General features: G+C 33.2%; 3 protein-coding genes across 4 annotated transcripts; 1 reads left to right on the top strand and 2 right to left on the bottom strand.

Moving 5' to 3' along the window:
• The first annotated feature begins 670 nt into the window (after window positions 1–670).
• On the top strand, window positions 671–2262 carry LOC127107637 (acid phosphatase 1). The gene is made up of 3 exons (XM_051044935.1): window positions 671–1281; window positions 1361–1573; window positions 1939–2262. Exons 1-3 carry the CDS (start codon window positions 815–817, stop codon window positions 2114–2116), a joined length of 858 nt encoding a protein of 285 aa, XP_050900892.1. The 5' UTR covers window positions 671–814; the 3' UTR covers window positions 2117–2262.
• Window positions 2263–10746: 8484 nt separating this feature from the next.
• Window positions 10747–12077, bottom strand: LOC127107636 (probable 2-oxoglutarate-dependent dioxygenase AOP1). Its single transcript, XM_051044934.1, has 3 exons — window positions 11654–12077; window positions 11159–11483; window positions 10747–10995 (listed from the first exon to the last, which is right to left on the bottom strand). Exons 1-3 carry the CDS (start codon window positions 12025–12027, stop codon window positions 10747–10749), a joined length of 948 nt encoding a protein of 315 aa, XP_050900891.1. The 5' UTR covers window positions 12028–12077.
• Window positions 12078–12723: 646 nt separating this feature from the next.
• LOC127107635 (pleiotropic drug resistance protein 1) lies at window positions 12724–19250 on the bottom strand. Of its 2 annotated transcripts, XM_051044933.1 has the most exons (20): window positions 18638–19249; window positions 18412–18532; window positions 18142–18315; window positions 17883–18042; window positions 17649–17725; window positions 17521–17574; window positions 17024–17416; window positions 16622–16903; window positions 16219–16535; window positions 15969–16129; window positions 15764–15867; window positions 15533–15689; window positions 15358–15447; window positions 15165–15274; window positions 14754–15086; window positions 14377–14667; window positions 13825–14270; window positions 13577–13748; window positions 13185–13439; window positions 12724–13103 (listed from the first exon to the last, which is right to left on the bottom strand). In XM_051044933.1, exons 1-20 carry the CDS (start codon window positions 18976–18978, stop codon window positions 12843–12845), a joined length of 4299 nt encoding a protein of 1432 aa, XP_050900890.1. In that variant the 5' UTR covers window positions 18979–19249; the 3' UTR covers window positions 12724–12842. The 2 variants fall into 2 exon arrangements, with proteins under 2 accessions (XP_050900890.1, XP_050900889.1); XM_051044932.1 differs by having other exon boundaries at window positions 18142–18532; window positions 18638–19250.
• Window positions 19251–25357: the final 6107 nt, after the last annotated feature.

Raw genomic sequence — 25357 nt, 5'->3', positions numbered from 1 at the left:
CATATCTACATTCCAAAGTCAGATATTCATCGGAGGTTGCACTGCTAAAAAAATTAAATCGACATTTCTCTTGTGAATATAAGGACACAAGTATGAATATGAAGATATTTTAAAGAAAATTGAAGGAGATTGAAGAAAAATGGAAGGAGATGGTAAGGAGATGTGTGAAAAATTATGGTAGGGGATGTTATATTTATAGACGGAGTGATGGAGCAGTAGCCACATGCATTGACGCATACATAGAGTGGACTATGCATGCGACATTGCATATGACGCTATACATGCATGCGTCATTCCTAGTGGCGTCATGGTCAAAGATGCGATGAATAATATTTTTAATGGATGTGCCAACGCGACTGACGTTTAGATTAGATGTTTTTCGAAAAGTGATTATTTTGATAAATAGTTAAAAAAATTGTCATTTTAGAATTTTAATTGAAAAAATAGATTATTTAAAAAAAATCTAAATATGAACTAACTTAAAAAAAATATCAACTTAAGTTGTCTCTTTAAATCATCCAAAAATAAAACATTTGTTAAAATAAAAATAAAAACAAATATAGCTTGGTCAAAATTTGGATATGAGAGGAAATGAAAAGAGGTTTTCCTATAAATTTCGATGAAGTTTCGTTTGTGACCAAAAGATATATAGATATATAGAGATTAAAAGGTAATGGAGTGCACGTCATTCTCTGCCATCATCAATCCATGTAATAGGCTGATCACATCTACACCAAGAAATTCCTCTAACATGACATTACATTACCAACCTTTTTTCCAATTTCTTTTCTTTACATAACTATTTTATACCAACATGATGTTAAAGATAAAGATTGTGCAAACAATAGTGGCATGTTTAACGTTTTTGTTGGGGTTATTGATCAACCTACTGTTGAAGCTGCAGCAGAAGCAAAACCAAAAGCCTCATCGTCCTCCTTCTCAGAAGCTGCAGATGATGTTGATGATGATAAGATCTGAATTAGATTCTGATGATGACAGGTATGAGGTTGATGATGAGAGGTATGGCCTGAGCTGGAGGTTGGCCGTGGAAACAAATAATAATGTGCGTCCGTGGAAGACGGTCCCACTTCGTTGCTATAAACATGTTGAGAATTACATGATTGGTGGACAATACGAACTTGACATGAACATCATCGTAGACCAAATTGTTTTCTATGCAAAATCACAGATTCCTCTTCCTAGTAATAAAGATGCTTGGATATTCGACGTCGATGATACATGTATCTCTAATATTCCTTATTACAAAGCCAATCGATTCGGGTATGCACCTTTAAATAAGTACGAACATGTTTAAATAAGTACGAATATGTTTCTTTAACTAAAAACTTTGAATTTGCAGATGCGAGCCGTTTGATTCGACCATGTTTAAGGCATGGATTAATAAGGGAATGTGTCCTGCAAATGCTGTGGTACTAAGATTGTTTAAAACGTTGATACAGAAAGGATTTAAAGTGTTCTTAGTAACAGGTAGATATGAAGAAACCCTTGCTAAAATCACTATGGACAATTTACATAACCAAGGATTCATCGGATACCAACGCCTTATTTTGAGGTAATATTAACTATTCACAATTGCTAAAATAACTATGTTGTGTAACTTGGTCCACGACGCCTCAAATTCATTTAAAAAGAAAAACTATACTATGATGCATAAATGAAAGCAGACAAGAAGAGAGTTGGGCGCGGTTGGTGACAAGTATTAAATAAAAAAAAGAGGACAAAAAAACATTGTCAAAGGGACAGTGGAAAGAGGAAAGAAACTTCCTCCAACAAATACCAATGTTGTGTTTGTTGTGTGTGCACATTTTCTAGGAGGATTCTTTTTTTATAAGTATATCACTCCTGCTCTCAAAATAATTGTTATAGTCTGTCATTTCATTCAGACTAAAATATTGTAAATGGGTTGGTTTTTGGCAGGAGAGCTGAATACAAAGGAGTGAGTGCAGTGAAATACAAGTCATCCATTAGAAAAGAGATAGAAAATGAAGGTTATAGAATATGGGGAAATGTTGGAGACCAATGGACTGATTTACAAGGAGATTCTTTGGGCAATCGTACTTTCAAACTCCCCAATCCTATGTATTGCATTTCTTAAGAGACAAACCAAATCATCAATCATGCTTTATTTCACATACAAAACTTATTATTATTATTATTGCTATTACTATTTGAGCCCCTGGTACCTACCAGGATGATATGAATGGAAGTAAAACAATATTAAAAACACATATTTTGATTCAACCTCTAATATGTATGGTAAAACATTCCATCCAAATTAATCCATCCTTGTTAAACAAAATAATGAAAAATTGCCCCCAATTCTATTTTCATCTTCCTCAACATTCTTAACATCTTGCTGGGGAAGTTCGGTTATACGCCGTACATCCTCCTCAGCATTCTTAACATCGTCCCCTCCCGATCCTAGGTAGAATCTAAATTTTCACAACATTGCTTACACTCTTTTAATTAGATAGAAAAATTCAGTGTCTTATTGTTTGACAACTCTAGCTTTTAGTAATCATTCTGTAGATAAAAGATTTACGAGGACCATAAGTATATTAAAGCATCCCAACAACATACTATCATAGAAATCTACTCAAGGGCTAACTTCTAACTTATAAACCAAGTTAATTATACAAGACTATTGTATGACACACCTCAACATACCCTTCCCGTAACTTGTCTAAAAAGATTCCTCATCATGTTTGAACCATTTTTCTGGGATTACTCCTACAGTACCCTTTTAGAAACTCCTTAATATCAATCAATTTCTAAAATATAAGATTAATAGAATAGGACCCGCACAAGATCGTTCGGGTGATAAAGAAGACCGCGTGCGATGCGAGGGTTAGCTAGTTTTGTGTGTAATAAAGCATTTTTTCATCTTCTTCTTCCTTCTTCCATGATCATGTATGATGCTTAGCTCAAGCTTTAACATGGTATCATAGGCTGATCATCATCTAATAATCGCAACAAGAATTATCAAATCAATATTCTTAACCCCTACATCATGCATTCGAATGAAAATCCTGCGTTAATTCTTGTTTCTCCCGTTCTTTCAAGCAACAATTATCACTCTTGGTCACGATCCATGACAATGACTCTTCGATTCAAGGCCAAGATTCACTTCATCAATGCTCCTTACCCATAACCACTTGAAATTTCACACTTATCTTAGTATAGATGAAATCTCTAGGTCATTCTTCTTCTAGTTTCCTCTTCTCCTCTTTCTCTTCTCTTCTCTTTTATTCTTTCTTCTTCTCTTATTTTATAAAACTAATTCTAATCTATAAAACTCTTACTATCTTTTTAACTCATAATGGGTTTAACTCACTTATCCACTCATTCTAATTAATTAGGACCATTACTAGACAATTGTTATTTTTACTCATAAAATTCAATTATTCAAATAACACATATATTCAAATAATTCAAATAATCACCAGAACACATATTTAATTAATTATCACACCAAATAATGATTAATTAAAATAAACACCTAATAAATAAATACGGAAATTAAAACGGGATGTTACAAAATACTCAATACTTTGTCAGGTTCCTTGAGTCAACTCATAGATTTGACACCAACATATTTGTTGCTCTAGAAATTGATCATGTTGCCGCCCTTTTGAATTCGTTCCTTTGGAAATCATTAGCAAAACATATTCTTAGAAAAGAGTAAACCTAGTTGTTTTCCTTCTCAGATGTGTGAATTGAGATACAACAAAAAATAGTACATAAGGTACAAGCAATACAAGCTTTGCAAGACAAAAGTTACAATGCAATGTGCGACAAGACTTTCTACAAGTGTTATGGACATTGTTGAATTGTAATTCCTTGTGTTGAAGTAGATCGTTCGATAGAGGCAAGGAAAGGTCGAAGGGCTTAGGTCGAAATGTCGAATCATGTTGCTCGACAAACATTTTTGACTTAGGCTTATTTTGTAATTTTAGTTGAATTAGATTAGTTAGAGTTTGCTTATGAAGCAAGAAAACTCAATCTATAAATAGGGAGTAACCCCTATTGTTGATTGTAACACAACACAAAAGTGCAGTTGTACAGTTGAATATAAAATCTCAATTTGAGAGCAGAAAGTAACTCTGCAGAAACAATTTCTTCTTCTTCTTCTTTCTCTCGTCAAACCCTAATTCATTTCTTCCCCAATTTTCATCTTTTATATTCTTCTTTCAATTATCAATTATCAATTATATGCTCCTTACCACGACCACCTGATGAAGATCACAACTCCATTGCATGAGATAGTTGCAACACCATGATCATGTCACATATCAATTTTTTAAAATATATTGACATAGTCTTATGGGAGCCTCTATAATAGTTTATCACGTCTTAAAAAGTTAAAATTTATTATCTCAATATAATTGTTTGTCATCATAAAAAAAAAGAAAAATAATTCATTAAATAAGTGATCTTCTAGTCTAGATGAATCTGGAAGAATTCATTTAACAAGTGATCATAAGCATCTTGAATTGCACTGTTGAAGTAACTTCTGGGCACACATCATAGGTACTCTCTCTGTCTCCGGTACCTGTTGATACAAGTTGTCTACGCTATACTCCAAGTTAAATATGTAACACCCCCAAACTTCTACTACTCAAATACAGCATACAATTGCATAATCAGAGTAAATTAAAGCATGCATACACGACGGCGTCACATTTACTTCTGCCAGAAACAACACATGCCATGGTCACATACAAGTAACACAGATTATAAATCAAAACCAAATAACCAACATGCAAACTCACACGGCGGAATAACATATCTCTTCATAAATGGTAAATAGTGATGATTCCCATAAATCATCTACCACAAAATATCGTTTTGGGGTCTAAGGCCACTCAACATCAAAACCAACATATCCAAATAACAAGATAAAAGAGAGCACAACAATATCTCTCAACATCAAAACAAATACAAATAATCCCATAAACCCAAGTGTTACATGACTAGAGCACTATAGACTATCTAGTAAAAAACACAATAAGAACTAGCCTCTGAATCCAATCCTTGTGCGAAGCACCACTATCTCCGGTACCTGAGCGATGTCACGATAGAACATCATTCCAACAGAAGGGTGAGAATTCAAATCATTATAGAAAAACATAATAATATGAAATGCATAACAAACATACATATATTATTAGAATTCGTCACGCTTCATACAAACATGCATTATATCATCTTATTAAAGAATCACATGTTTATCATCAGACGACATGGCTCAACAATCCACAAGTATTCATTTATAAATACTAAACAATGTACAAAAGTCATATTTCACAACATATCGATTTCATGTACATATTATCATCCATCATCATTTATAAATCATCATCAAATATGTATACAACTTTCACATGATTCCATAATGTATACAAGTCACCATTTCATCACATATCACAAATATGCACACATATCACATCAACAACACATCAACAATTCATATCAAATGGATCACCTAAAATCCACGTATATTCATATCTACCAAAATCATATCACATAATCACACAAACAACAATTCACACTGACACGTGCGACTCAATGTGTGACTCAATGCGATATGCATGTGGATCCCATCCGTTATCATTTCCGACTTGTCAAGCGTCTCTCAAATAGACTAGATAACCACCTCTAAAGCTCGATTCGGCCTTAAGCTTTCAAACCCCATTCGGCGTTAGGTTTGGGACAAGCAAATAATCTACGCGAGATTACCCAACATTGCCTCTTTCATAGACTCATGTTAGTGTAAGTGTGCAACAACAACAACAAGACTCATGCAATTAAGATGATCGCAACCCCTTAATTATACATAAGCATATACCGCATCCAACATTTGCACAACATACACCTAACATGACTTCAATCTCAAACAGGACATCAAATATCATTCATCATCTCATCACAACACATTAACAAAAAGCAAATAAGCCAATTCAATGTATTCATCAAATTCACCAACTCACATCATCACATACATAATTTTAAGTATTACGTTTCTTCACAAAATCCATCTAAAACCATCCAATACATGCCAAACAATAGAAAACATGTCATTCACATTCACCACACATACAACATACATCCACATTAGAATTCTTTTGATAAAATATTAATTTACTGTTATCAAAATGAATATCATGTTATAGATAATATCTTTAGCTTCGTAACGGTCCAAACGACACCTCAAACAGAGTTACGGTTCAAAAGTTGTTGAATTTACAAGTTTTTCAAAATGCTGTCAAAAACCAGAAAACTTGTTGTTGCGAAAATGCTGTCAAAAAACCAAAAAATTTGCTATTGCAAAAATGTTGCTGTCCAGCACGAATTTTCATCATAAAACCACATTAATCCATCATTTTTCATGAAATAAATAGTTATACAACCTATATATATCATATAGCAACTATTAGGATCATAGAAACAAGATTCTAAGTTCCACTAATTTTCACCAAAATCCCAAATCAACTATTTTCAAGTGAAACTCAAACATGCAATTATACACCAAATCATGTTCTATACACATACGAATTCATGGAATTCAATATAGAAACATCATAGCATAACACAAACATCAATTTCACAGATTAAAACATAAACACATGTTAGGGTTTCTCAAAAATCAAAATCCCCAAATTCTAAGTTTATGATATCTAACCCACATACATTACATACATTATGTTTACCCATAACCACTTGAAATTCCACACTTACCTTAGTATAGATGAAATCTCTAGGTCCTTCTTCTTCTAGTTTCCTCTTCTCCTCTTTCTCTTCTCTTCTCTTTTATTCTCTCCTCTTCTCTTATTTTATAAAACTAATTCTAATCTATAAAACTCTTACTATCTTTTTAACTCATAATGGGTTTAACCCACTTATCCACCCATTCTAATTAATTAGGTCCATTACTAGACAATTGTTATTTCTACTCATAAAATTCAATTATTCCAATAACACATATATTCAAATAATTCAAATAATCACCAGAACACATATTTAATTAATTATCACACCAAATAATGATTAATTAAAATAAACACATAATAAATAAATACGAAAATTAAAACGGGATGTTACAAAATACTCAATACTTTGTCAGGTTCCTTGAGTCAACTCCTAAATTTGACACCAACATATTTGTTCCTCTAGAAATTGATCATGTTGCCGCCCTTTTGAATTCGTTCCTTTGGAAATCATTAGCAAAACATATTCTTAGAAAAGAATAAACCTAGTTGTTTTCCTTCTCAGATGTGTGAATTGAGATACAACAAAAAATAGTACATAAGGTACAAGCAATACAAGCTTTGCAAGACAAAAGTTACAATGCAATGTGCGACAAGACTTTCTACAAGTGTTATGGACATTGTTGAATTGTAATTCCTTGTGTGAAGCAGGTTGTTCGACAGAGGCAAGGAAAGGTCGAAGGGCTTAGGTCGAAATGTCGAATCATGTTCCTCGACAAAGATTTTTGACTTAGGCTTATTTTGTAATTTTAGTTGAATTAGATTAGTTAGAGTTTGTTTATGAAGCAAGAAAACTCAATCTATAAATAGGGAGTAACCCCTATTGTTGATTGTAACACAACACAAAAGTGCAGTTGTACAGTTGAATATAAAATCTCAATTTGAGAGCAGAAAATAACTCTGCAGAAACAATTTCTTCTTCTTCTTCTTTCTCTCGTCAAACCCTAATTCATTTCTTCCCCAATTTTCATCTTTTATATTCTTCTTTAAATTATCAATTATGCGTGAAGTTCTCCATAGGTTTTGGTGAATTTCCAATATCTAGTATCTAGAGCAGTTGTTGAGCATTTTGTGGGAAGAAAAACACGATGACGTTAAATCATCCGAATGGACGTTTTTCGGCGAGTCTCCCAATTTAGAAGAACCTTAATTATGAGAATTGGTGTAAACATATGAAGGTTGTTTTCAGTTGTCAAGATCTTTGGGATCTCGCGAAGGAGGGAGTGCCGTCGCTCGCAGAAAATGCAACAGATGAAGAAAGTGTTGCAGACAAAGAATTGAATAAGAAAGATTATAAATCTCTCCTTATAATTCATCAATGTGTTGATTCCAATAATTTTGAAAAGTTGAGTGATGTTGATTCAGCGAAAGAAGCATGGGAAATTCTTGATAAATCGTTTGGAGGTGCATAAAAGGTGAGGTTACAAACTCACAAAAAAAGTATGAATTGCTTCAGATGTAAGACAATGAAAGCATAACTGATTTTTCCACTAGGATTAAAAAAATGGTGAATCAAATCATGATATGTATAGAAGTGTTGACATCAAGATCAGTTGTTAGAAAGATCTTGAGAGCATTGCCTCCAGAGTTCGATCATATGGTAGTAACCATTTATTCCTCACACATTATATACAGTTGCAAGGCACTTTTTATCCATTACATTCCTCACACACTATATAATTGGTCATCTCAATTTTAAATATATCAGAGATCTAAAAAGAAGAAATATGGTTTCAAGGTTACCAGAAATCAATATTCCAAATAAAGTATGTGAGGAATGTGTGCAGGCAATGTAGCACAAGAGCAACTTCAGCAAGGATGCAAGAAGAAAGTCGAAGGAAATTATTAAAATCACATACTCTGATGTATGTGGTCTTATCTAGGTGGATTCGATTGGAGGTAACATATACTTTGTCACATTCATAAATGATTTCAATTGAAAATTATGGGCTTACCTGATCAAGAAGAAAAGTGAAGTGATCAAGGTATTTTTCAAGTTTAAATCTATGGTCAAAAGACAAAGTGGTCGAAATCTCAAGATTCAGAGAACTAATGGTGGTAAAGAATATGTGTCGAAAGACTTCGGCATGTTATGTGAGAAATAAGGGATTGTGCATGAGGTGGTGCCACCCTACACTCTTCATCAGAATGGAACTATAGAAAAGAAGAATAAAATCAAGGTTCATGCAGCGTAGTTATGGTGAGTAGATTCATGCAGAAGCCAAATGTATCATATCTAGCAGCGACGAAGAGGATACTAAGGTATCTAGAAGGAACTCTCGACTATGGAATTTCGTTTCTTGTAGCTGATGAAAGAAAAGAATGCAATCTAGTGGGTTATATCGACTCAAGTTGGTGTAGTGACATTGAGGATAGAAAATCCATAGTTGACTATGTGTTTAGGCTAGATGGTGCACCAGTTGCTTGGAGTTCAAGAAAGGAACCAGTAGTAGCATTGTCGTCGTGTGAAGCAAAATACATAGTTGCTTCTCTTTATGCATGTCAAGTAACGTGGATGGTGAATTTGATCGAAGAGACTACAGGGAAGAGTCGTGGAGCAATTACCATGAAGATCGACAATATGTCAATTATCAATCTGGCGAAGAATCCGATAGTACATGGAAGAAGCAAACACATCGAAATGATGTTCCATTATCTTCGAGAGCAAGTGGCAAATGAGAAGCTAAACTTGGAACACTACAGAACTGAGAATCATATTGCAGACATCATGACAAACAGAGTGCAGGTTGAAGTGTTCAAGAAATTAAGGTCTATGATGAATGTAGATAGCTTAGACACAATGCATTAGATGGTGTGTTGAATTGTAATTCCTTGTGTCGAAGCAGACTGCTCGACAAAGGCAAGGAAATGTTGAATGACTTAGGTAGAAATGTCAAAGAATGTTGCTCGACTAGATTTTTGACTTAGGCTTATTTTGTAATTTTAGTTGAATTATATTAGTTGGAGTTTTGCTTAAGGAACAAGCAAACTCAACCTATAAATATGGAGTAACTCATATTGTTGATTGTAACACAACACAGAAGTGTAGTTGAATAGTTGAATAGAAAATCTCAGTTTGAGAGAAGAGAGTAACTCTGCATAAACAATTTCTTCTTCTTCTTTGTCGCGTCAAATCCTAACTCATTTCTTCCTCAATTTTCATCTTTTCTATTCTTCTTTCAATTATCAATTGTGCAGTGAAGTTCTCCATAGATTTTGGTGAATTTCCAATAGACATGACATAGTCTCCTGCAATAATACAAAATCTCAACGACTTCTTTACTTAAAGATAAAGATCATACAACAATCATCTAAAAATAACTATATAAAGTCTCAGTTTTCACAGTTTTATTTATCGAACATCCCACAATAAATTATTAATGATAACGATCTGGTACATAAATTTTAAGAGAATCAACTTAAGAAATAATATATATACTTGTAAAAGAAGATCATCTATAGCAAAGTCAAGTAAAAAAACAATCTAGTGATTTCATTATAATATTGTAAACAATATTATGTATTGAGACATAAAAAAGACACAGACACTTGTATTGGTATCAATGAGTAATTTATATACTAAATTGAACAATATTGTGTAAATATTCTAAATGTAGCCTTCAATGGGCTAAATATTATTTAAATTTTTTGAGAAGACAAATTAATTTGATTTTATCTTCAACTTTGCGTATGTGTTTACTTACGTACAAAAATGTGCCTTTTAATCTAGATAAAAACACAGAGGAGAATAGTAGTTTTAAAAGCTCAAAATAAGTTTTCTAGGCCACGTTTGAACACACGATATTACAAAGCATGGAATTCAGTAGTAATTTCATACAATACATACTATACTTTTATCAAAGTCTAAGGTAAATTATATAGAAAACACACGTTTTATATATATATATATATATATATATATATATGGCACATTCTCTCTCTCAATAATAACATAAGATCAAACACCACAAAAAGTGCGCATAGCATTTTGATCCCTTTGACCTTTTTCAGAGTAATAATACTTGAGAAACTCAACGTGATCATAAGGTTTAAAGAGTAACGGGTGTTCTTCATCCACCATCTCTTCTGGAGCTTTTATAACACATCCTCCTTTAGGGATAGAGAACAATCCTGTAGAATATCGGGCCTTGTTTCCGTTCATCATCACCCGATGAAACGGGGAATGAAGTCTTCCATTTGTCCATGCCTGAAAAAAATCATTTGTCATATGAAAAAATTCAATATATTTAAACAAAATTCTTAATAATAAATTTTAACAATATACTTTTTAAAATGTATTCAATCGCGATCACGATTCGTGCTGGTCCAACAACGTTATTATTAATGATTGAAGGGTGAATGGAACTTACATGGAGAGAATCACCAATCATAACTACAAAACTACTTGAAGAAGAAGGCTTGTAGCTTATCCATTTTCCATCTTTGGTCATAACTTGTAAACCCTCCACTTGATTTTGGTACAATATGGTCACAACATTCTTGTCACTGTGTGTGCTAAGTCCTAGTTTTGTGTCATTTGTTTGAGGTCCTTTGTACTTCATAACCCTAAGAAGGTAATTGGTTGAGTTCATGTGTTCCTCCAAGTACTTTTCAACATTCAAACTTTCCAAAATCATCTTCCTAACAATCTGATCCAAGACAGTTAACTCATCGGAGAAGAAATGTATAGTTTTGCTACAAAATAATAAAGAAACGAATATTAACAATTTTCATTATGGAACCAAAACTATATTTAAGAACATGCAAAACAGACTACCGTACATTGTTTAAAAACAGTCTCATAAAATATTTAACTCAAAAAACTTAAAACGACCTTCACCGTATTAATTATTCACTCTACATACCTAAAACTTTGGTTTCCATGTGGCCACAAGATGTTGGTCATGGTTTTGACTTTCTCAAAGACATTTGCATCATCAATGCCCATGCTTTCATAAAGTGGAATCATAGGATATTGACCAACATAACCATGATAAGGTTTCTTAGACACATTGAGTAGTTTGGTTTGTAAAGGAAGTTCAAAAAGCTCTTCTAGTGAATCAAATATGGCTTTACGAAGCTCTAAAGAAACTTTATCAAAAATTGCTTCAAAACAACCATATTCTACTAGTGCTTTGTAAACTTGAGACTTCACTAACTCCCAATTAGGACTTTTGGTTTCTAACTTGAGGTCATTGAAGTTAATTAGTGGAAGCTTTGGAGTGGTTTCTGAGCCCATTTTTTAAGTTTTCCTTCTCTAACTTAGTTAAGACTAATATGCTTAATTTAAGCTAGTTTTGAACTTATGAGTATTATGATTAGTATGATTAATTTTGGTGATGGTTATATAATATGTGTGCTTTACATTGTAATAGTGACATTGATAATATTGAAGTGTTCATTTGGTATATTACCAAACATCAATTATTTTTATGCGGTATCTTTTTCATATTTAATTTTTTGAAGTTATATAATATGTCATTTTTCAATTATTTGAAGTTAATTATAATATTTAGTGAAACTTTTGTATTTGTATTTTTTTTAGGTTACAAACTTATTTATTAAATTATTGTAATGAATTTTGTCTAGAGTGACAAATCTTATACTCTTGAATTTTATTGAATATAGGACCACAAAAATTAATTAGTTGCCCTACAATTATTTTCAATAAATAATGATAGTGTTAGACAAATATAATAATGATCAATAAAAAGTACACAATTATTATGCATATATTAATTTTTTTTTATTATTTCAATATTAAAATATAAGTAATATAATATGTGTTTATTTTTATTTTAGTTATTTTTACTATTTTATGTTACATTATTTTGAAAATAAGCACACAAAAAAGCTACTAAGTATTATATTTGACTTTTTTTAAGATAAATAACCATTCATTCATTTTAAAAATATTTAGAAACATCTATAAGTATTATATTAAGAATTCTCCGTCGGATAATATTTAAAATGAACCAGAAGAGTATAGATATACAGAGTAATCATGTACAAAAATTTGAAAGTGAAGAGAATCCATCAAAATTGGCGCCTAATCTACCGTCTTTGGAAGTTGAAGAGTTTGATTGAGACAGCAAAAATACATGCAAAGAGCACTCCTGTCCCAACAACAACAGCTGCACAAACACCTATGAAATCATGCTTGATACCAAAGTAACTTGTTATGAATTCTTGAACTGTTTCATTTTCTGATTCCATCATGATGTTTATATCTCCAAATTGTGATGCTATCAATCCATATATAGTCCAAGCCACAGGACATGCCCAATAGTACCATCTCCACCACACCGGAATCATCTGTCATTGTCGTAAAAACTTAGAACATTGTATGTACATCAAATAAATACATTTAAGGTTGGTCATCCGTGTTACACTTACCGGTCGTGGAACGACGAATCCAGAAAAGAGATTCCAAATCGCGTAGAATGCAGAAGCCACGATTGACGCGACATGGTGATTTGGAGTTATTGCTACTGCCATCATTCCATAGAAGGTGAAGTAGCACAATGTAAAGTACATGAAAAATATGTACCAAAAGAATTTCTCTAGAGTCCAATCAAATCCAATCATCGCATAAACTATCACACCATATGATATAGCTTGGATAAAAACATAAGGTAGTTCTATTATAACCTGTCACAAAAGAAAGTGAATTGTATGAAACCTCATGGTGAAATAGGGTCACTAGTTCTTTTGTCTAGTTTGAAGCGTGACTAGCTTACACAGGGCTTCCAAAAACTTACGACGGCTCAGGTTGAGATTTTTTTTACCTGTGCGAATGCATAGGGCAAGGCAGAATACATTCCAGCAGCTCTTTCTCTATAGAAGACAGATCTTTCAACGGCTACCACGGGTTGTACAGCCGATGAATTCTGGACCCCAAGGAAGAGAACAGCAGTATACATCGAACCGAACGCATTAAACAGATCTTGTCTATTTGAGCTGAAAATCAACAAAAGAGGTTAGAATCTGTTCAACTTGGAAAGAAAAACAGATTAATAATTGAAGTTTCACTTACTATTTCCTGCCAAGATCCCAGAATATTGTTCCAAACATCAAGCCTATGAAAGTAGTGAAGAAGAACCTGACAGCAGTATATGGCGGATTGCGCCAATACGACCAATGTTGTTTCCATAAGCAAGCCAAGCATTGGACTGAAAAGGACTGTGAGTATTGGGTGGAGAAATGAAGATCCTTTGAACCATAAGCAGGTTTGCCTAATTCTTCTATAAGTTGCTTGTTTCTTCTAAACAACTCAGAGTTTTTGTATGTATCATTAAAATCAACACCTAAAGTAAGTTCTTGCGCCGAACTCGTAACTTCTAACATCCATGTTGCTGGATTATAGCCATCTTTGATTTTACTAACCCCTTCAATGCTCTCAAAATACTTGATCAGTTGACTCGAATGACGACCCAACGGCCCAACGTATACTTCTTGTCCTCCGCGCTTCATCAGGAATAACTAAAAGAAATCATATATGTATGATAAGATATGTCATTTCAATTTTCAAGTCCAGAAGATGAAGAATCAGAAAACACTTGTTTTTTTTATCGAAATCATTTCTTACCTCGTCAAAAGCTTCGAATATGTCGATACTTGGTTGATGAATGGTGCAAACAACTGTTCTTCCTGTGTCAACTGTGTTTCTAACGGTTCGCATAACAATTGCAGCAGCTCTAGCATCTAAACCAGATGTAGGCTCATCCATGAAAATTATGGAAGGATTGGCAACTAACTCAACTGCTATAGTTAGCCTCTTGCGTTGTTCGGTTGAAAGACCGTTTACGCCAGGTAAACCAACCAAAGAGTTTCTCAATGGATTGAGCTCCACTAGTTCCATTACTTCCTCAATGAACATCTACAACCATTTATCATCAGATATCTCGATTAATGAATCAAGTAAAGAAGAAAAATCGCAAAGTGTCTCGAGCATTAAATACGAACCTTTCTTGTATTGTAATCAACTTCAGCTGGTAAACGAAGCCACGCCGAGTAGAGCAATGATTCATGGACAGTAACATGAGGAGAATGGATGTCATTCTGCTCACAATAACCAGAGATTCGAGCAAACGTTTCTTGTTTTTTAGGGTAGCCAGAAATTTTGATGCTCCCGTCGATATAACCACCGGTTTTCCTACCAGCCAAAACATCCATTAAAGTAGTTTTTCCCGCTCCACTAACTCCCATCAACGCTGTGAGAACACCAGGCCTAAATGCACCACTAACACCCTTCAAAAGCACCAACCTATCCTCCATTACTCCTTGAATCTTCATTTCCTGCCAAATAGAATCTCAAGAGTCAAGGTTCAGAAAGAACCAAATCCTAAATTTTAACAAACTTTGAAAATTTCTTACCTGTGGCATGTCGACAGAATACACAACTTCGTCGAAGGTTATCGAATGTGGCTCGAAAGGAAGAACCATTCCTCTTTTCTGTCTGCGGCTAGAGGATTCTCCTGAACTTGCTGCATGACAATTGCAAGTTTGTTAAGGTTCTAAAGACATTAAGAATCGCGTTTTCATGAGTTGTATGAGAAAGATAGATCACCTATGCGCGGTAATTCAACTTCTTGGAGTGTGCCGTTTGTTCTTCCATCTTCTGATTCATCATTTATTGTAGCTTGTGCCTTATCAAATGCTGTAAAAATCATTCATCTTTGTTAATGAAATATTTTCACAAACAGAAGAAACTTAAATAATCGAATATGAAGATAGATACTCACGATTGAGATGCGTGAGAGCCACGGTGAATATAATGTTATAAAGAAACATAAATCCTACTAATGCGCCAACCCCTATCCAATACCAATACGCGTCTGTGAAGAATCCGCGAGATTCCAAAACTTGAATACCTAGTGTTTTATTCGAATTCGGTGTAAACTACAATCAATGAGAAAACAAATTAGGCCTGCAAGTTTACTAAAAGTTCTAAAGTTGCAAGTTTAAGAAATTACATGGTTCCAACTATCTCCGAGGAATTCATTCACCATTATAGCATTTTGTCCATACATCAAAGGTGAAATCCAGTAACCCCAAATCCACCAGCTTTTGATATCCTCTGCATCATAATATCATCGCCAACGAAATCGAAAGAAACATTAATATGGAGTTCCATTATATGATAAAATGAAGCGTGTAAATTCTGTTATTTAAACTCACTTCTGGACATAATGAAGCCACCTAATGTAAGAAGTGTGAGAAGTGCAAAGGACCCGAACGTGTTGGCGACAATCATATTTCTACCGAGTGCTGCAATAGCACGAAATAGTCCAGAAGCCACTTGGTTTATCAATAGTAGCAGAAGATACTGCTTTAATAATCTGCACAAATACGAAACCTTGCACCATAAGTAAAATTTAGAACTAGTGGTATTCACATGTTGCAAATATATAAGGAGAAGGTTCCTTACCTCCCAACATTCGGATCGAATCCTATTACGTAATAGGTGAGAAAAACCCAAACGGCGACTTCACAAAATGTGACAGGAATCTTGAGGATCCATGCAGGTATAGCATATGCCCATGAAGGATAAAATAGAAGGTCTCTTTGCTTGTAGAAACTAGGAAGCTTTGCAATGGTCATTGAAAGTTCAGCCATTCCGTTAAACATAATCATAACTACCGCGAAAAATATAGCACCAGCATATACACCTCCATCGTTCAAGGACTCGCGGTGCATCTCAGTTCTTAAAAATAATGTCATCGTCACCGTTGCCATGAAGATAAGCTAAAGAACACATCAAGAGTACTCAAAAGTTAAAATCATGAATTCAAAATATTGATTCATGTAGCGCAACTAGAACTAGAATTTACCTGACATATCTTGAAGATGTAAACAAAGGAATTTCTTTTCATGAGCAAATACTCTCTTGAGAAGTTAGCTTTTAGTAGTTCCTTCTTGTTAACACCATACTTTTCAGTGGTTAATGCTGCTGGATGATTCTTAGACTTGTCAAATGGAATTGCGAGCTTGTCTCCTATTTTCCTTCCAACATGGTATGATTGAAATGTCTCGGCGAATTGAGTAACTGTTACAAATCTGTATGGTTTTTCTCTGTGGAACCAATACTGTTCTTGATCCTTCTTTGAAGTTACCTGCAAAAAGAAATCGGTTATACGGATGACTAATAAAATGAAAAAGACTGAACATGGTTCAACCCGATTCGATCTGGTTCTAAGAGACTGAGAGGTGAACTCAGTTAAACTTTGACTTACTTCTTGAAGAAAGTCAGCTGCACCTTTTCTCTCAGGACATTTGAAACCAACAAATTCAAAAAAGTCGAGAACATGTTCGCGCGGTCCTTGGTAAACAATTTGACCGTCAGATATAAGAATAATGTCGTCAAAAAGTTCGTAAGTCTCTGGTGCTGGTTGAAGCAAAGATATAACCGCGGTTCCATTAAGAATGTGAACATATTGCTTAAGAGATCTCACAATTTGGAAAGTTGTTGAACTGTCCAAACCAGTAGATATTTCATCCATAAATAAAGCATTTGCTGGTCCAACCAACATCTCTCCCGTGGTAACTCGCTTTCTTTGTCCTCCCGAGATACCGCGCAACATTTCATTCCCAACCATAGTATCAGCACATACATCCAACCCCAAAAGCTGCATAATTTTCAACTCATTAAGGTTTTGTTTGGATAAACAATTTAATTAAGTGCTTCTTGCATAAGTGCTTATTATATTACTAGTTCTCATTTTCGAAATACCTTGAGTACATAATCAGTTACCACACTTTCCTGTTGGCCTCCAGTTGATACTGCCTGTATATCCAAAGTCAATTTAATGTCATTAATTTGTTTTGATGCAATAGATATTGATAATAGCTTCTTCTCACCTTCATGAAGACATCGACATCCGGGTCTGGCTTAATCTTTGCTTCTTTTTCTCTTCTAGACAACTCCGACAACAAGTCTATGGATCACAAAAACATTAATTACATCTATCTTATGTCATCCGGAAGTAAACTTCTCGACAAAAACACAGTGTGTTTTTTATTCAGAAGTATACTTCCGGACATGTATGTGGTTTTATAGAAAAAAATATGAACTTTGTGTAGAAAATGACTAACCGTATCGTGATCCAACACCTTGGCATCTTGCTGAGAAAGCCAGGGTTTCTCTAACAGTCATTTCTCCGATATGAACATCATGTTGACTAATATATGCAGCTGTTCTTTGAGGTACGAATTCATCCATTCCATGTCCGTTATAGGTCACTTTCCCAGATACCTGAAGACATTTATTATATAGATCAGATACATTGATTATCCAATGAACCTAAAAAGCAAACTTTTTCTTATATTAAGGACCAGAGGGATTGCTTTTCACCTTGAGATTGGGATCAAGCTTTCCTGATAAGGCCAAAAGAAGCGTGGTTTTTCCCGAACTCGGAGGACCAAGAAGAAGTGTCATCCTACTTGGTTTTACAATTCCACTAACATCTTTGAGAATAGTCATATGTTTCTTTTTGTTTGTGAGAATATAGAGAGAAATCAAGATACTCTGAAAGACCAAAGAAAGAATTGGTATCAAGAGACTAATTCGAAAACAAAGAAGAAACAACAACTGATAAAGTAGAATCTGGTTAAATAAATTTACCTCAACAGCATTAGTGACAGAGTTCAACAAAGTTGGTAAAGCCCTTCCTCCGACATAAGCTTCCGCCTCAACAGTTAGCCGCTCGTATCGAACTTCGATTGTCGGAACCTCAATCCCAACTCTATAAAAAAAACACAAAGATAGCAAATGGTGAGAAAAATATTGGATCTATATTCTCTTATGTTATTTCGGTCGAAAACGAAACCAAACATCTTAATAGTTTTACCTATCAATTCTTTCCTTGAGCTTCAACAAGAACTTCTCATTACCCTCTTCAGCCACATTGATCAACCTATCCAAAAGTTTCTGTCTTTCTTGAAATCCAAGATCAGTTAATATATCAATCTCATTGGCAACACCGCGTGATGTCGCTAACAACCCTTTCCTCAAACGGTTGTAAGTAGGGAGTTTTTCAAGTGCAGCCCATTTAAGAGCTTCTTCATCATCTTCTAGTTCTCCACGTCGCGACGAAAAAGCCTCTATTCCACTGTTTCTCCAACCTGTAGTAGAAGAAGAACTTCTCGCGCGGAAACTCGTACTCGCTCCGTATATATCACTTCCTTCCATTGCTCCAACTCAAGACTAGTATAATAAAAAGATAACAACTTTTGCAACTTAAGCTTAAACCAAACAAAACCCAGAAGGCTTTCTGCAAACTGATATGACAGACACCAGAAAACAATGCTATTTGTAGAAACTGAGATATGAAAACTATTAATATATGATTAGTGTATGTTTTTTTAGTGTTTATTCAGTGAGTGAAACTAGAAGGAAACAAATATATTGATATGAAAAAAGATTTTGTGCATTCTTATAGATGATCATGTGTTAGAAAATATGGTTGATTAATGCATACACATTAAAAGTTGACAAGTGATGTAAATATAGTATTATATGTGCTATAAATTAATAACTTATGATTCAAGATTGTTTAAATATTGTTTTGGTGGTAACAGTTGGCTGGCCTCCCTATTGAAATCAGATGTGTGACCAACCAATTAGCTTTTTCTTTTCCATGTGCCTGCATCTCCAATCCAAACTAGAGGTGTTTCAACTTCAAAATCTACATCACAAAATAAGTTTAAAAAGTCAAAATGTGTTCAACTAAAAAAAAAAAAAAATCACAATTTGACTTGAAAGTAAAAGAATAAATCACTAATACGGTACGTGTGCGGTTAGGGATGTCAACGGAGCAAGGGAATGTGCGGAGGATGCTTCATGAGTTAGAGTGATCAAGACATCTCATTTTAACACAAAATTTATTACAAATCTATTTTTTAAATTTATTGAATAATCGGCCAAAATGAGTTAATTCATATGTGCTGACTCAAAAAGGTTCATAGAACATAGGGCTCGAGTCTTATGATCCAAATTTTATAAGATTTTTTATAATTAAAAATTTAATCATCTAAGATTTTACTTTAAAAAATATGATAATGTTCTAAAACATACATTGAGTTGACAAAATTGTATTTTTTTATATTATATTCAATTTTTTATATTAAATATTATTTAATAATCTAAGATTTTACTTTAAAACTTTATCTTATTATATTAATTTATCTATTAATTTATGTTATGTTAGATATTTATGTATTATTTTGAACAATTTTAAATATATATTGTATTTATTTAAAAATATATTAGATTATTTTTAAAAATTAATATAATTATATAATAAATATTATGAAATTTTTTATTATACTTTTTAAAAATAAATAAATAAATATATGATATGTTTAAGATTGGATAGGTCGGAATTAATCTCGAGTCGAACTCGAAAAACATATTTTAAATACGTATTATAATATAATTTTTTTGGCTCGATCCTAAAAAATCTAAGGTTCGTCAGGATCAATTTATTTAGGGTCGGATAACTCATTTTCAAAATAATCTCAAATATTTGAAGATTTGATGTAAATCAGTCGCAGTTTAACCAACGACAAAAAAATAATTTTTTTTATTTAACTACAGATATTCTTTAAAACACTATTTAACTACAATTTAATCGCGATAAATTTTAAATTATAAAAATGTCATTCCTATTTATTTTAACTAATATATATATATATATATATATATATATATATATATATATATAAAATCAATTTTTTTAAATATTGTATATATTGAATAGAGTAAACATGAAATGTTTTTTTGTTTATGATTCTCGAGAAAAAGAAGTCATGCCAAGTTAGAATTTCTTTCCCCTAATAAATTGGACACTAACCGAATTTCTTTAACTAGATACCTTAAATGAGAAGAAAAGTTTAGAAATATTGGGATGGCAAAAGTTTGACATGTGCGCTTAGGCTTAGATTATGAATTGTTTGCAAAATAAATGTGGTGACTACCCATCTTTGACTTATTGCCAAATCACATTCAACTTTCATTAATAATCGGTACTACCAACAACGTTATTATATTCTTGTCTACCTTAAACTTTTGTCACTTCAATGTTATCTCATGGCTTCCACAAAAATACTTGTATGCCAAATAAATAATACCTCCATTCCTATTTGTAAGAGACAAACATAAGAAATCACACAAATCAAGGAATATTTTTTTTAATTAATTTTTCTGAAAAATAAACTTGTACTTCCAAAAATACCCCTAAATTAAACATTTAGTAGTATTAATGTTATAATTAAGCCAAATGTTGATATAATAAAAATTGGTCAGCATTTATTCTATCCAAAAATAATTACAACAAAAAAATTGGCTTTCCACATTCTCATCGTGAAAAATTAGATGCAAATTAAATTTCCCTCTATTTTTTTTATACATCTTCCCACCAAATTTTAAAAACCAAAATAATCTTTCCACCAATTTTGGTAGTATATTTTGTCTTTTTTATATAAAGAGAGTTGGTGTTTCATTTCAATCATACTAGAAATTTAGTTTTCATCTACTAGAATTAAGTCCATGGCAGATGAAAATGGTGAGCAATCTCTTTATATATTGATTACTGTGTGACACGTTAATCTTCCCTCCAAATCATTAATATCAATGGAAACTGAATAGGTTTGTCTTTAGATACCCATTATGTGTATGGGGAATATACATAGCACGTTCTTTTCAAAACATTAATGCCCAATGAATAATAAATATTGCATTTTGTTTACTAAGGGTATAAATGAGATTTCTCAATTAATAAAATTTAATTTTATAATGTGTCTCTTATAAAAAGAACCAAAAGAAAGTTACAATTTGTCTCTTACAAATAGGAACGGAGGTAGTATTATTTAGGTGTTTACACACAATACACATTATTTAACTATGAGAAAATACACTATTTTTTTCAAAACAACATATTCTCTTCCGTCTTAAACATAAACAAAAATTATATTTAAAAAAGAAGTTTTAATTTAACTCAAAATATCAAGCTAAATTTTCAAGTCAAAGACTACGTGAATACGAGGGATACAAATACTATTAGAATCCAAAAGATACATTTGCGAAAAGTATTCCTGATTGTGTGTATGTTTAAAATATTATTATTCTTAAATATAAAACACATATTATTTAATATTTTTATTGATTTAAATTCGTGTATATTGTCAAAGAAAGTTGATTTATTGATAAAAAATTAACTTTTGCAGCAAGAGATTATCGGTTTAACTTCGGTTCTTAATGTGTAATGTCTTTTATAGATATGTTAATTTAGATCTACGAATTACTTATATCTAAGTATAGTATTCGGGTAATTTTTTTGAAATTTTTTAACTGTTTTTTTAAGATATGAAGATCCCTCAATTATGAGATAAGAATCATTCATGTGTAAAAATTATTGATCCATTTTTAATTACTCATAAATTTGATACACGAGAAATTGTAGTAATATTGGCTAGGAAGGTTGAAATCTGACATCAAGTGTATGCGTTGGAGTTCAACAATGAAACTCCGTTAACAATGCACAAGAGTGAAGAAGATGAAGATGAAAGAATAAGAGAGAAAGAGAGAAAACAAAATTCTACAAAAGTTTCTCAATTTGGAAATGTGTAAGATTCTGTTATAAATTCACTTTCATTTGAGTTTTATAGAAAGACTCAAATGAAACTCAAATTCAAACTAAACTTTAATTCAAATACAAAACTAAATGCAAATGAAACTAATCTTGAATGTTGAATTACATTTAGAACCATCTCTTAATTCACATTCAAGTTAAAATCCAAAGTATCAATTTCATTCCTCAAATTGTTGAAGTGTTCAATTTTGATTGTCTTGGTTAGCACATCTAAAAGTTGCTTCTGAGTGCTGACATGAACAACCTCAAGTACTCTATTATGAACATGACTGCACAGAAAATGGTACTCAGTATCAATGTGATTGCTTTTTTCATGCAATAGTTGATTCTTCGCAAGACTTATAGAAGATTTGTTGTCTATCATCAATTTGACTGGTTTGCTCACCTTGAACTTCAGTTCATACAACAAATTCATCAGCCAAACAGCCTGACAAGCTAACAAAGCATCATCTCTGTATTTAGCTTCACGGGTTGACAATGCAACCATTGGTTGTTTCTTAGAACACCGAGAAATGGGGGCTCCCAAATACATAAACATGTATCATGTAGTATTTCTTATGCCTACTCTCTCACCACATCAGTTCGTGTTTGAGTAGCATATTAACTCAACAGCATCTGACACTCCAGATGGAAACAAAATTCCATGACTCAGAGTCCCTTTTACATACCTCAGAATTCTGACTACAACTTGGTAATGTGACCGCTTTTGTTTACTTATAAAAACCTACTCACCATTCCAACTGCATAACAAATATCAGGTCTGGTGTTACATAGATATCTCAGTCAGTCAATCAACTATTTGAAGGTTGTAGCATTTACATCCTCACTATCAGAATTGGAGCAGACTATGATTTGTCTCAGCAGGTGTGACTGCTGACTTACAATTCATCAATTCAAATACTTCAGCAACTCAAGTTCATACTTCAGTTGGTACATGATAATTTCTTTCTCATGATGCAAAATCTCCATCCTTAAAAAATACATCATATTTCTAATGTCAGTCATATCAAATGACTTCATCGGCACCTTATTGAACTTGTTTATCTCAGATATACAACTCCCTATCAGAAGTATGTCATCCATATAAAGACACACCAAAATCACATTTCCTTCATAAGTATGATGCACATACACATTGTATTCCATTTCACATTTGTTGAATCTCAGATGCTTGAAAATGAATCAATCTTCAAATTCCAAGCCCTTGGAGCTTGTTTCAACCAATACAGGGCGTTATGCATCTTGTACACCATCCCTTCTTTGTTCTCTTTCAAAAATACAAGAGGTGGTTACACATAAATTTCTTCTTGCAATTGACCATTTAGAAAAGCTGACTTTACAACTAAATGATCAAAGGTTAATTCCCATTTACACATATAGCAATAACCAACCTTATGGTTTCATGTCTAGCTATAGGTGCAAACACTTCAAAGTAGTCTAAACCATAATTTTGTAGCAATCCTCTAGCTATTAACCTTGCTTTATGCTTAGAAATTGAACCATCTGGCTTCATCTTTATCTTGAAAACCCATCTCAAACTGATGTCTTTCTTATTCTGAGGTAAAACAGACAATTATCATGTCTTGTTTCTTTTAATGGACTCAAGCTCTTCCTTCATGGCGTTCACCCACACCTTCTTCTTGAGAGCTTCATTGATGTTGACTGGTTCAAAGTCCACCATCATGGTACTCTGTAAGACCTCTCCTTCAGAATCAATCTCAGTATCTTGCAGCAACCCGAAGTCTATAAGTCTCCTTGGTATTTGTGTAACTCTTATGGTCTTTGAAAACCTGCAGAAGCATGACCGATTTTAGAAGTTCCACCTTCATAGGTTGGATTACCTTTAGAAGATCCGCCTTTAGAAGTTATACCTTCAGAGTCATATCCACCATCAAAGTCAAAGTCATCTTCAAGGTCAGACTCATCTTCAGAGTCAGAGTCATATTCAAATTCAGACTCTTATTTAGAGTCAGAATCATCTTCAGATTCAGAGTCACCTTTAGAGGCATAATCTCCTTCAGAGGTAGAATCAGACTCTAGTGTTGACACTTCACTAGAGTTGGATTGAAACTTGCTTCAAACCCATGTTTTTTATTCTTTCACTATGACATCTCTATTGACTTTAACTTTATTGGTAACTGGGAAATAGAGCTTATAAGCACTTGCATTGTGGTAATTTATAAGCAACATGACTTTGCTTCTGTCTTCCAATATTCTTCTAGTAGCATCTAGTATATGTTTGTAACATACATAACCAAACATCTTGAAATGGCTAACACTTTGCTTTCCTCTAGTCCACTTCTCAATAGGAACTACTTCCTTTAACTTATTTGTTGGACATCTGTTGAGAACATATGCTGATGTGGAAATTGTTTCACCCCATAATTGCTTAGGTAGGTTCTTCTCATTCAGCATGTTCCTTGTCATGTCAAGCTTAGTTTTTTTCCTCCTTTCAGCAAGGCCATTATGTTGTGGAGTGTATAGAGCAGTCACCTCATGCTCAATACCATGTTCCATACATAACTTCTTAAATTTTGTTGAGTTGAACTCACCTCCACCATCAATTCTGAGGATCTTCAACCTTTGTCCACTTTGATTTTTAACCTTCACTTTGAACTTCTTAAACTCAGCAAACACCTCATGTTTGAAATTAATGAGTGTTACCCATGTCATTCTTGTGAACTCATCTAAAATGACACAAAGTACTTGTTCCTTCCAAGTTAAGGTTCCTCAAATGGACCACATACATTAGAATGCACCACACCTAAAGCATGAGTTGCTCTTGGACGCATTTTTGATGAGAATGACAATCTTGGTCGCTTGCCTCTCATGCATATATCACATGATTTCTCTGGTGCCACAATCTTAGGAATTTCATGTACCAGATTCTTTGAACTCATATGCCCTAAGCTTTTGTAG

This window comes from Lathyrus oleraceus, chromosome 7, assembly GCF_024323335.1.
Source record: "Lathyrus oleraceus cultivar Zhongwan6 chromosome 7, CAAS_Psat_ZW6_1.0, whole genome shotgun sequence".
Taxonomy (NCBI): domain Eukaryota; kingdom Viridiplantae; phylum Streptophyta; class Magnoliopsida; order Fabales; family Fabaceae; genus Lathyrus; species Lathyrus oleraceus.
Note: the sequence above shows the minus strand (reverse complement) of the source record. Positions and strands in the feature narration are given on the sequence as shown.

Bases quoted from the DNA above. Each gene is read 5' to 3' on its own strand.
- LOC127107637 (XM_051044935.1), top strand. From the start codon at position 815: ATGATGTTAAAGATAAAGATTGTGCAAACAATAGTGGCATGTTTAACG. The intron at 1,282-1,360 runs GTATGCACCTTT...TTGAATTTGCAG, and splicing joins TACAAAGCCAATCGATTCGG to ATGCGAGCCGTTTGATTCGA. The intron at 1,574-1,938 runs GTAATATTAACT...GGTTTTTGGCAG, and splicing joins TACCAACGCCTTATTTTGAG to GAGAGCTGAATACAAAGGAG.
- LOC127107636 (XM_051044934.1), bottom strand. From the start codon at position 12,027: ATGGGCTCAGAAACCACTCCAAAGCTTCCACTAATTAACTTCAATGAC. The intron at 11,484-11,653 runs GTATGTAGAGTG...ATTATTTTGTAG, and splicing joins CATGGAAACCAAAGTTTTAG to CAAAACTATACATTTCTTCT. The intron at 10,996-11,158 runs GTAAGTTCCATT...GATTTTTTTCAG, and splicing joins TGATTGGTGATTCTCTCCAT to GCATGGACAAATGGAAGACT.
- LOC127107635 (XM_051044932.1), bottom strand. From the start codon at position 18,978: ATGGAAGGAAGTGATATATACGGAGCGAGTACGAGTTTCCGCGCGAGA. The intron at 18,043-18,141 runs GTGAAAAGCAAT...AAATGTCTTCAG, and splicing joins AGCTTGATCCCAATCTCAAG to GTATCTGGGAAAGTGACCTA. The intron at 15,275-15,357 runs GTGATCTATCTT...ATTGTCATGCAG, and splicing joins AGTTGAATTACCGCGCATAG to CAAGTTCAGGAGAATCCTCT.